General features: G+C 37.8%; 1 protein-coding gene across 3 annotated transcripts in view; it reads left to right on the top strand.

Moving 5' to 3' along the window:
* ORC3 (origin recognition complex subunit 3) overlaps positions 1-12,801 on the top strand; it is a 73,245-nt gene that overhangs the window by 47,866 nt on the left and 12,578 nt on the right. For all 3 annotated transcript variants that reach the window (XM_013966491.2, XM_005684697.3, XM_005684696.3), the window contains exon 14: positions 12,097-12,230. In XM_013966491.2, the coding sequence (XP_013821945.2) occupies positions 12,097-12,230 (134 nt within the window). The remainder of the gene's footprint in view (positions 1-12,096; positions 12,231-12,801) is intronic.

The following is a 12,801-nucleotide window of genomic DNA, read 5'->3' as shown; positions in this document are numbered from 1 at the left end:
GGCTTCCCCTGGGTCCACAAGAAAAGAACAGATGGGCACAGTAGGAGGAAAATTCACATTGAAAGCACTTTCAGTCCCGAGGCTTAATAATACAAATGTTAGTTATCCAGCAGGTGCAGCTTAAGATAGGAAACTAATTTTATGCTATCTGGAAAAATAACTCCCCATGGAAACTAGATTGCCACTAAAAAGCTATGTTTTATTTCATTTTCTTTAAATGCCAGTAAGAGATTTCTGTATATTTATATACTTCAACTGGAATGTTCCTGAGATTTCTTTTGTTTTCTATTCAAGTCATCATACTTATCTCAAGCACCCAGTTGATTCTTACTGGGTTTCCTCTTTAACCTTCATGATGAGTAACTGCCTTCCTTGTCCAGTTGGGTATTTCTAAATTCATAGATTTCTTTGTCAGGGAGAGTCACAGATCAAGAATGCCAATTCTAAATAAGAGTAAGGAAATGTGAACAATGATAGTTACAGTATGCACTATTGGATAGTACTAATCAGGGGTCATGAAGTCTTGCTGTGTCAGGTACTGTCGGTACATTTTCCAGTCTAATACTCAAGTGTGCCTTTGTGGCAGACACCATTAGCCACACTTTATAGCAGGTGAAACTAAAGCACAGATAGGGTTTAAGTAATTTGCCTGAGATCTTACAGCTGTTGATAGAACTAGGATTCTAATTCAGATCTGACTTTAAAATTTTTATACTTTCCACTTTTCTTTGCTCAGGTTTAAAATAGGGATTTGGGGATCTGGGTAAAGCAGAACCAGTGAATAGAAAGCAAAGTTTCAATCATATTGCTAATCTGAGGTCAGAAACAGGATTATTAAAACCACTGAGGATAAATACAGCAGTTACAGCAAGGACAGGCAAGAATCTGGGAACTACCAGAGAGAAAGAAATTTGCCACCCTTCAAACTGGAATTCTTCTTTTCCCCTTTGTATAGATAAGATGTTGACAAAAAATCAGGGACGCTTGTCGGTTTAGTCATTCTAAATAGGAAACATCTGAATTTAGGAAACCAGACATTCTTGTCTCCTGTCTTCAAATAATTGAAGTCATAAGAGAAAATTAAGTTAAAAATGATCACTGAATGTTTCTTTGGAATGAAAATATGTAGTACTATTAGAAACATAGTCTAGTAACATTTCCAATTTGAACTTTCTGTTAAGAGTTACTTGAATGGCAGTATTTCTCTTGAAAAAAATCCCTTATCTGGAAACTGACATGTTTAAATAACCAGAGGTCTACTTGATGAAATATTTTGTGACCATTAAAAAGTACGAAATTCCTAACATTTGTGTGGAACTGCAAAAGACCCTAAAGAACCAAAACAGTTTTGAGGAAGAACATAGGTGGAGACATCCTTCTTGATTTCAGTGTATATTACAAAACTGTAGTAATCAAAACAGTATGATATTGGCATGAAAACAGACACACAGATGAATGGAGCATAATAGAGAACCCAGAAATAAACTCATGCTTACGTGGGCAGTTAATTTATGACAAAGGAGACAAGAATATACAGTGGGGCAAGAACAGCCATCAACAAGTGGAATTAAAAAAACTGGACCACTAATCAACTCAAAATGGATTAAAGATGAACACAGAGTTAAAACCATAAAATAGAAGAAAACATAAGCAGTGAGCTCCTTGACATTGGTCTTGGCAATGGTTTTTAGGCTTTGACACCAAAAGCAAAGACATAGGAGTGGGATTATATTAAACTAAAAAGCTTCTGCACAGCATAGGGAACCATCAACAAGATGAAAAGGCACCCTACAGAATAGGAGAAAATATTTGTGAATCATGTATCTGATGAGGGATTAATATCTAAAATATATAGAGAACTCATACAACGCAATAGAAAAAAAATCTGATTAAAAAATGAGCAGAGGATATGAGTAGACATTTTTCCATAGAAGACATACAGATGGCCAGCAGGTACATGAAAAAGTGCTAAACATCACTAATCATCAAGGAAATGCAAATCAAAACCACAATTAAGATATCACCCATTAGACGGACTGTTATCAAAAAGACAAGAAACAACAAGTATTGGTGAGGATATGAAAAAAGGGAACCCTTCTTCCCTGTTGGTCGGAATGTGAATTGTGCAGCCACTATGGAAGACAGAATGGAGATTCCTCCAAAAGTTGAAAATAGAGCTCCTTTATGATACAGCATTTCCACATCTGCATATTTATAAGGAGAGGAAAGCAGTAACTCAAAAAGATACCAGCACTGTGTTTACTACAACATTGTTTACAATAGCCAAAACATGGAATGAACCTAAGTGTCCATCAGTGGATGAATGGATAGGCAGATGTGTGTGTGTGTGTCTGTGTGTGTTATTCAGAAATAAAAAGAAGGAAATGCTGCCTTAACACTGAACTTACAGAATCAGAGAACAAATTGGTGGTTGCCACGGGTAGGGGGTGGTCAAAATCAGTACAAACTTCCAGTTACAAAGGAACCCTAGGATTGTAATGTACAGCATGTTTACTATTAATAATACTGTATTGTGCATTTGAGAGTTGCTTAGAGAAACTATTTGAGATGACAGATGTTAACCAGATTTATTGTGGTGATCATTTCACAGTATATACATATACTGAATCATGTCATATACCTGTAACTAATGTCATATGTCAGTTATATTTCAATTAAAAGATACTTACAAGGAACTTACAGGAATGTTGAAAATGTCAACTGTTCGTAATTGGAAAAAGACCTATAGAATTTTTTATCAGTTATTTTTAAGTGTAAATAACAGATATTGATGTGTGGAGAGTATGCATTTATAATATGTCATAATCTGACATGAGTGCAGTGGTTCTGCATGTCTTCCATAACCTTTCCTCTGTCAGTCAACTCTTGGAGCCTAAAGACCACATTCCTATACAGGATATGAGTTGGTTAATTTTGACTCAACCATGTGTCATTATAAAAGGATATATTTAAGTTTAAACACTGTTGGGGAACAGAAAGTGGTAAAAAAAAAAAGTTACACTAACTAAGCAGTAAGCTAGGTGAGTGTCTTTTTCTGGTCAGCTGTGAAAGACTTTAAGAGGAAAATTTTAGCTTTCTATTGGAGAGAATTTCTAGACAGCCACCTAAATATCAAACACTAGACCAAGAATTTTTAAGATTTTAAAATTTGAAAAATCATGCTTCAATAATAAGATTTAAAGGGTTAACATAAATCATAAAGTCCTCCACTTCTAGGCCACTGATGGCTCAGCTGGATGGAGGCACACTGCCCTACCCCAGCAGTACCAGTGGAGCCCCAGACTGGGGCAATGGTTCTCAGACTGGGCCCTTCTTATGAGAATTTACTGTCCCTTGGCCCCTCTGCCATCAACTGAGAATCACTCACCAAGAGTTATCACATTGTTTTTCTCTAATAAGGAAACCAAAGCCAGAAACATTGAGTGACTTTTCTGCGGTTGGTAGAGCTGGAATTTAACTCCAGATCTTCCATGTTCAGTCAGTTTTTCAGCCCTGTTCCAATTATTTGAGTGGTGGTGCAAAAGGAAATTTATATAGGTTTGTGGCCAGAAATCCACGTTGAGAGGGTACCCCAAGTTTTAAAATGAGCCAGCTGAGCAAGCTCCTGTGGACTCAGCCCACACTCCATCTTGAGGACATGTTGGCACAGTGTGCAGACATCTTTAATGAATGGAGCCACAGTGTCTAGTCTGCTTATCCCAAGTGGAACCTTATGAGCTTGCTGCAGAAACAGATTTTTTAATTCAAGTTGATTGATAGGTGAAAAATTTACTTTAGGCTGAAAGAGATTATTTTAATTTCTGAATAAGGCTTTTGAATTAAACAGTAATATATTGGCAGGTCAGCTCAGCTTTCATTGAGTTTAGGAAAAAAAATGACAAGTAATAATACTGACATTTGATCACTTTCAGTTCAGTTCAGTCGCTCAGTTGTGTCCAACTCTTTGCGACCCCATGAATCGCAGCACGCCAGGCCTCCCTGTCCATCACCAACTCCCAGAGTTCACCCAAATTCATGTGCATCGAGTCGGTGATGCCATCCAGCCATCTCATCCTCTGTCGTCCCCTTCTCCTCCTGCCCCCAATCCCTCCCAGCATCAGGGTCTTTTCCAATGAGTCAACTCATCACATGAGGTGGCCAAAGTGGAGTTTCAGCCTCAGCATCAGTCCTTAGCTTAGTTCAAAGAGACTAGAGGTTTAGAATCTAAATAATGCATTGTTCCTGACTTTGCAGATTAACTTTTAATAATAATGAAAGATCTTGTTATGAAAAATGACACAACTCCACAGTCTGTGAGGCACTTGCTTAATAATAATAATCTGACTTCTCATGATCAAGACTTATCCATGCAAAAGTTCTCTGAGACTGCAGCACTAAAATGCGATTTCTTTATAACAGGGATTGCTAATCCTCAATTTGCATCGTATCAAGCCCCTCACAGTTTTCTGTGGGCTGCTGCTTAACTCAGACAAACAGCTGAATTGTTGAAGCTCATTTTAAAGCAAAAGATGCTGAGTGGCTTTAGTGTATGTAAAAATCAGCTGAAGCATTAAACATACAGATTCTACCCTTTCCCCAAAGATTCTGAGTGTGACTGCTGGAAACTTGAGTGTAATGGTCAGCAGAAATCAGAATTTAAGAAGCACTTTACATTTGGACAGGTGGTCTAGGTGCCACACTTTGAAAAATGTGCTTCTAAATAATAATGGAGAATAAGAAAGGAATACAAAAAAACTGAGAGAAGAAATGAAGCCGAAAAAGAAGCTGGATGGCTTTAGGCAGTTGGTGTCAAATTAGTTCCAAAACTAGACCAAGGTATTCTACTGCTAATAGTGAGCTGTGGTTTTTATCTCAACAGATAGAAAAATGATCTGCATTTGTGTTTTAAGTTTTTCTTTATTAAACATTTAGTGCTTACTACCACCTTTCTGCTAGTAAAATGAATGGGTAGCTAAGAAATGATTAATTTTAAAAATTCAGAAATAGCTAATTAAACTATTTGAAAGCTTTACTTCTGATTTCAGGGTTATACCTTTGTAGTGCATCAGTAAAAGTATTTACGTATTTTATCTTGCAGAAGTGTCTCTAACCATATGGTAGAATTGACTCATTTTGACATAGTACAAAAAGCTTGAAAGTAAAAGTGTTGGTTGCTCAGTCATGTCCGACTCTTTTGTGAGCCCATGGACTGTAACCCACCAGGCTCTTCTGTGCATGGGATTCTTCAGGCAAAATACTGGAGTGGGTTGCCATTCCTTTCTCTAGGGGATCTTCCTGACCCAGGGATCAAGCCTCGGTCTCCTGCATTGCAGGCAGATTTTTTACCATCTGAGCTGCAAAGAGCATGGTGCTCCATGAGCCCCGTGACTTCAGGGTACTCCCTCCAGGAACCAATTTGAAAATAGAGAAAGTATTCTTCACCTGAGGTCGTGAAATTCATTTTCACTGCATGGCCACTATCTTGTTTACCCATTCAAAAAATGTTTTTAATACTCTGTATGTGGAGTCACTGACCTGTTGACAGTGATGACCCTGGTCCTTACCCACATTGAATCTTGGCTGAGTAGGGAGATTAAGGTGGATAAGTAGACAGACAGGTACAATACAGGATAATAAGGCCTGTGTTGGGTAAGGTCTAGTGCGCTAAGGAACTAATAGGCTAGACAGTTACCCTCTGTTTCTTGGAGGAAAAGACCTCTAATATGAAATATCAAGGCTTAGAAGGAATTAGGCATATTTTGGTTTCTATTTCACTTGTTACGATCATATGTGATTGCTTTGTTATATTGTCTTGGAAGAAGACAGTCTCTGTGAATGTGTTTTTGGCAAGCCTTTTCTTTTTGCTTTCTTCTGGTCTTTGTTGATGTACTTGCAGGTTTGAGTCTTTAATATTTGAGTATTTTTCAAAGCTGTGCTGGTAGTGTCTGTCTAGAACTTGAGAACTCATTATTCAGAAGATCTTTGCGTTAGCCATGGATTGACCAGTTTCTCCTCTAGCCTGTTCTCAATCAGATGTTTATATAATTAGTACTTAACCGGAAATGACTGCCTTTCTGCATGATGAAACAGAACACTCATTGCTCTTCAGGGTGATTGCTCTTAATGGTTGCTAAATGATTCTCTTTCTATCTTAGTTTAGGGAACTTTTTTTTTTTTAATAACAAGCTATAAAACTTTTAACACATTAAGTATCACAAGCCTTTTTTGAACCATTTACCCTAAAGTGATATAATCACTTAATCAAGTTGGTTCAAGATAGAATAGCTTTTTCAGCACTAATGAGACCTGTCTTAGATGTGTTATTTTTTCTTTCTCTTTAAAGTGGTGGTCCCCAACCTTTTTTGCCGCCAGAGATCAGTTTTGTGGCAGACCACTTTTCCACGGATTCAGGGTTGGGTCGAGGGGATGGTTTCAGGATGATTCAAGCACATTGCATTTATTGTGCAGTTTATTTCTGTTACTAGTACACCTCAGATCATCAGACATTAGATCTTGGAGGCTAGGGACCCCTACTTCAAACTGGTCTGGTGTGCTGACTTTCAAACTTGTAAATTTTGATGCAGTTTGTCCTCCATATCTGCAGGTTCCACATCCATGGATTCAAGCAGCCACAGGTTGAAAATATTTTTTAAAATTCTAAGAAGTTCCAAAAAGCAGGGGGGGGAATGCATGTGAGTTTACTGTGCACTGGCAGCTATTTACTTTGTATTCATATTGTATTTGCAACTATGTGCATAGCATTTACATTGTATTAGACTCTATAAGTAATCTAGAGATAATTTAAAGTATCTAGGAGGATATGTGTAGGAGATATGCAAATACTGTGCCATATAATATAAAGGATTCCAGCATCCTCAGATTTTTGTATCTGCAAGAGTCCTGGAACCCATCCCCCACAGTACAATAAGGACAACAGTATTTTCTTCTCAGTTTTACTCTGTTTCAAATGTAGATGGAATTCACAACAGTTTGAAGTGTCTCACACTGCCTCCAGGTTCCCTTCAGTCTCTCCATAGCTGATTTAGTTTCGGCACGCTTTCGGTCAGGGTCCCCGGTGACCCTCATGTTTCTAAGTCTCATGGTCAATTCTGTCTTCATTTGCGTTAACCTATTGTCAGCATCTAACACAGTTCACCACTCCTCATTAATGACTTTCTAGGGCCTAGATTCTTCTGGTTTTCCTCATACTTCAGTGCATGCTCCTCCCCCTCAGTCCTCTTTGGTGATTTCTCTTCTCCCTAACATTGCAGTCCCTCAGGGCTTAATCAGAAGCCCACACTTTCCTCCTGAGTGTCAGACTCTTAGGTCCATCTACCTGTTTACATCTCCACTTGGATATCTGTATATATCTTAGAATTGGCGTGTTTAGAACTGAATGCCTGATTTTCCCCGGAAACCTAGAATCTTCCCGCATTCTTTCTATCCTTCCAGTTGTTCAAAGCCAAAAACTTGCATTCTGCCTTCAAAATATTTCAAGAACCAGACCTCTTCTTAACACCTTTCCCATTGGTACCACCATTGTCCAAGTCACTGCCATCTCTCATTTGTATTATTGCCATCACCTCCTAACTGACTTCCTTGCTTAAATGCATGCTCCCTTCCAGGCTTTTCTCAAAATAGAAGTCGGAATAATCCTTTTAAAATATGCCAGATAAGGACATTCCCTGGCAGGCCAGGAGTTAGGATTCTGTACTTACAGTGTCAGGGCCTGGGTTCAATTCCTGGTCAGGGAACTAAGATCCTGCAGGTGGCATGGTGTGGCCAGAAAACGAAATGAGATAACATGAGATGAAATATAGTCAAATCATGTCCCTCCTTTGCTCAAAACTCCCATTTTCACTCAGTAAAATTGCAATCTATACAGTGACTCTGTGATCTAGCCTTCCATTCCCTCTCTCTGATTTCATCTTCTGCTTCTTGTTCTTGCCTTCCACTTGTGTGGCAAGTAATTTAAATGAGAACATAATGCTACTTTTCTGACATTAATACTTATGTTACATAACTCTAAAAGCCAGTCACTTGCTGGTGGCAATTTGTACTTTGAGATTTTTCCTGGTACAAACATGTTAAGTTGTACTATATACAGTGTTCCACAGCTTGGATTTTTTTGTTGTTGTTTTTTGGACTTGTCTGGTTGGTTTTTATCGTTGTAGTTACTTGTTTTGCACCTAGTATTCTACTTAAGGTGCTTCTATAATGTCGTTGGTAAAAGCATAGATGCCAAGCCAGACTGGGTTCAGAGCCCAGCTTGCCAGTTACCAGACTCTGGACAAATTGCCTAAGTTTTCTGTGCTTCTGTTTTCTCGTTTCTTAACATGATAATAATAATAGTATCTGTATCATGCAGTGTTGTGGAGATCAAATGATGCCTGGTATATTGTGTGCTCAGAAATATTAGCTGTCATCACTTGCATTACTTCATTGTTTATCACTGCTATAAAGTATCCCTTGTTTTGAAAGTGTAGCACTTGATTTTATTAGTCCCTTGTTTGAAATATGTTTAGGTTGTTTATAATTATCTATTGTTACAGTTATCACTGAGGGTGAGTTTGTGTTTGCACATTAGTATAATTATTTTCACAAAGTACACATATAGAATTTTTGAGTCCAAAATATAAACACAATTGTATTAAAGTACACTTGCCCCAACAGTGTATCAGTGTTTGTTTCCGCACGCCTTTGCTGATGCTGGATATTATCAGACTTTAAAAGCTTTCTTTTTTCTTTTAGTATTTCATGATTGATGGAATAGTTCTTTCCCCACTTCTCACACCGCATTCACATTTTTATTCTTTCTGAAAAATGCTGAGGTAGTGGTCAATTTTTTTCAAGCTAGTTATTTCTAATACTCCCATCTCTTCCCCACTGGTTTGAAGTGCTACCATTATGTCATGTACCGAATTCTCATATATACCTCTCTTTGTAGACCCTTATTTCATTCTGTTGGTCTGTTTCTGTACAAAGTACCATCTGACTTTAATCACTGTAATGTATCCCTTTTGATATATTAGTAGCCCCACTACACATACTCAAGTATACAAACATTGTTCCTCAGTTTTAGAAACATGAATTTTTTTTCTAGATAAATTTTAGACTGTTTCTTTAGGCTTTTAAAATATGCCCACTGGAATTTTGTTTCAGAAAGTATTGAGATATGGATTAATTTGGAATGAATTTATTTACAGTATTGAAGGTTAGAACTGGAAATGTCTATTCAGGATTTTAATATTTTGCTGTCTTACACATTTGTTATAACACTCTATAGTTTTTGTTGCCATTTTGAACATGCTCTTTTTTTCCATAGTTAGGCTTCCCTTGTGGCTCAGCCGGTAAAGAATCTGCCTGCAATGCGGGAGACCTGGGTTCGATCCCTGGGTTGGGAAGATCCCCTGGAGAAGGGAACTGCTATCCATTCTAGTATTCGGGCCTGGAGAATTCCATGGACTGTATAGTCCATGAGGTCACAAAGATTCAGACATGACTGAGGGATTTTCACTTTCACCTGTAAGATATTAATGTGTGTGTACATATACACACATATATGTATTTACCTTATATCCAGACACCTTTTTATATGCGTTAATACTTTTGTAGCTTTCTTAGACTTTCTAACCCTACAGTCATATTATATGCAAATAATAAATTTCATCTTCCTTGCTTATATTTGTACCACTTGCTTCTTTTTTCTTAATTCGTTACAGAATAGATTCTAGAATGAATGATGTTGAAGAGTAGCGATGATAGCAAGTATCTTTGTTCGTTCGTTATGTAAATAACTGAACTGAAAATTTTTAATTAATAATTTTATTGGATTGATCACATTGCTAGCTCTAATCAGTGTTACTTCAGGTCTTATTTTTTATTAAACCTGGAAGTACTTAAGAAAGTGTAAGGTCATTTCTTATTCTGGAAACAATAGGAACATAGTCTTTGGCTAATAATAAAAAGAGGAATAAGTATCCCAATCTCTAGAAGTCTTCTATACCTGAGATGAAAGAGCCACCCTTTCCAATCAAATGTCATATTAAAAATTATGGCTAGTAAAGTTTGATTTCAAAATTATATGACACAATGCCATTTTCCCTGCATCCTGAAGATGAATAATAGGGTTCACCCTTCTCAATATTCAGTTTTGTAAGCTGCCCAGGGGTAAGAGGTGTGGCTGCCTGTGGCCTGAGAAGCTAGTCAGTCCTCAGGGGTGGCTGGTGTGGGTTCCGCCAGCATTTCCTCAACCCTGCCAGCAAGCCAGTGCCTGTGATTACTTGGAGCCTGGCAGTGCAGCTCTCGCCTGAGTCTCTCGTCCGTCTGTCTCTCGTCCGTCTGAGTCTCTCGTCCGTCTGTCTCTCGTCCATCTGAGTCTCTCATCCGTCTGAGTGGGGCTAAAGGTCGGGGATGACAGGTTGTTCAGGTGTGTCTGACTTTGAGTTAACTCTCTTCTCGTCATAGTTTGACTCTGTCTGGGCAATAGGAAGCCAAAAGTTTTTAATAATCTCAAATGTAATCAAGATTTTAATGTATTGGCTTGGTTTTCTTTAACCTGTTAACTGCCTTTCATTCAGAAATAAAGATTACACTTTGGATAATTATTTCATTGCTGTAGAATGAGGAAGAGATTTTTTCTTAAAATGAGGAAAAAGTTTACTTTTTGTCCACCCCTCTCAGTTTCTACATTTATTGGTTATTTTCTTCATTTGTTTTTGTGTTAGAGTCTTTGTGGTGGGGCTTTGTTTTTTTGGTTTGGGTTTAAATTCTAGTTGAAGTAATCAGCTTAATTTCTAGGTAATCATAGTCTACTTAGCTGTATTTTTCTCTAACTTAATAATATTAAATTTTTATTTTGAAAAATTAATTTTTTACCTTGAAAATTTCAAACATAAGATAGTTTTTACAGAATCACTCAGATTCTGAATTTGGTTGTTTTTTCCTGATTAATTTAAGAACTGGTAATCACTGTCCTGTTACTGTGATCTTAGGGGAGAGATCCTCTAAGTAATGACCCTGAAAACAGGATCTTAATTTTAGAATATGTGTTTATTCTCTGTTTCCTTTAAAATTTTCTTTCATTTTATTTAATTTTTTTGGTTGTGCTGGGTCTTCGTTGCTATGCATGGGCTTTCTAGTTGAAGCAAGTGGCGGCTTCTCTTTGTTGTGGTGCCCAGGCTCTAAGGCACACAGAGTTCAGTAGTTGCAGCTAGTGGGCCCTGGAGGGTAGACCCAGGAACACAGGCTTTAGTTGCTCCATGGCGTGCGCAGTCTTTCCAGGCCGGGGATCGAACCTGTGTCCCCTGAATTGGCAGGCGAATTCTTACCCACGGTACCACCAGGAAAGTCCCCTTCTCTATTTCTAACAAAGATTTTTCTCTGTGACCTTGAAGGAGTTGTGCAATCATTCTACCTATGCTATAGAATAAACGCAGTTGCCTACCAGTTTAAAGTTCAGTAGATTTACTGATTGGTGTTAACAAAGCTCATAGAAGACATAAAACCTAGCCAAACTGATAATAAGGAAATCACTGATACACTTTTTGGTCATTTCAAATGAGCTTTCATTTAGCATGTGTTGTTATATCCTCAGTGGATGTTTCTCGTCTCCTAATTTACATTTAGATATGAAGGAAAGGAAAACTAACTTCAGTGCCTGCTGTGTGATAAATAAGCACTGTGCTAGTCTTCAGCTGCATCTTCTCATTGAGTTCTAAAGGCTCCATCTCACTTGAGAAATTTGTGAGTGCCTGTTTCCACTTTAGAGACAAGGAAGCCAAGGATCAAAGATGTTTAGTAACATGTTCTTTATTACATAATAGCAAGTGCCAGAGCCAGGCTACAGACCCAGATCTTTCTTTGTAAACTTCCAAGTTGAGCTTCAACTTTTCAAGTTGAGAACTCTTCTGAGTACTTTTCAGTACTTCTGAATATCACAGCCATTGAGGAAAATCTCTCCAAAAATAGTTGGTAGCTACAAATAAAGGATTTTACACTGTCTTCTGAGCAGAAACATTTAATATGTAAGCACTGTTTTTTAAGTATATTGATTTTCCAGTTATATTACATCTCTTGTCACTGATTCTGTTCTAGGTTGTTGGCAAAGGATGAACTGATGGCCATGCTTCAGAACTGTTTTAAGGTTTTTCAGTCCTCTTCTGCAAAGGAGCTTGGCAACACAGCAAAGAAAATAGAGGAGTTCCTGGCCCAGTTTCAGAGCCTTGATGGTGAGAATATAATATCTTGCCAATTCTACTGGCTATGACAGTCATTTGACTAGAATAACATGGAAAACCCCGTGTTTTGATGCACTGAAAGATGAAGAGATAATGAGTTTTTGATCAGTCAGTATACCAAGCCTCAGAATAGCACATCTTGGACAATCACAATTAGGTCAAATGGTTCTCTTCCAGCTTTGGTTAAAACAATGAAAACTGTCAAATGGGCAAGAAAAAATATTACTTTCTCCAGATGGACTGTTCGGAACACTCACCTTTAAAAAAAAAAGGCAGCAAAAAGAAATAAAAAAGATTAGAGGGAGTAGAAGGGCATCATAATTAAGAACTCCTTTTAGATGTTGTTTCTTAAGCATTTCATCAGTTCTTTATAGATTTCAAAAACAGTGCATAAATTATTTGTAAGCCTGAAAATTAATAGCTGTGAACTGCTTTCCCAGCAATGAGGCTCATTGGTATGCTGATTACCAAAATATGCTTGAGGTTTGCTTTAATCAGATTTACAAAGCTTGGATCTCTCAGTCCTCAGTGAATTGCAGCAGCCTGGCATTCCTCAGTGTCG

Source organism: Capra hircus, chromosome 9 (genome assembly GCF_001704415.2).
Source record: "Capra hircus breed San Clemente chromosome 9, ASM170441v1, whole genome shotgun sequence".
NCBI lineage: Eukaryota > Metazoa > Chordata > Mammalia > Artiodactyla > Bovidae > Capra > Capra hircus.
The sequence above is the reverse complement of the archived record's forward strand: the minus strand, read 5'-3'. Positions and strand labels throughout refer to the sequence as shown.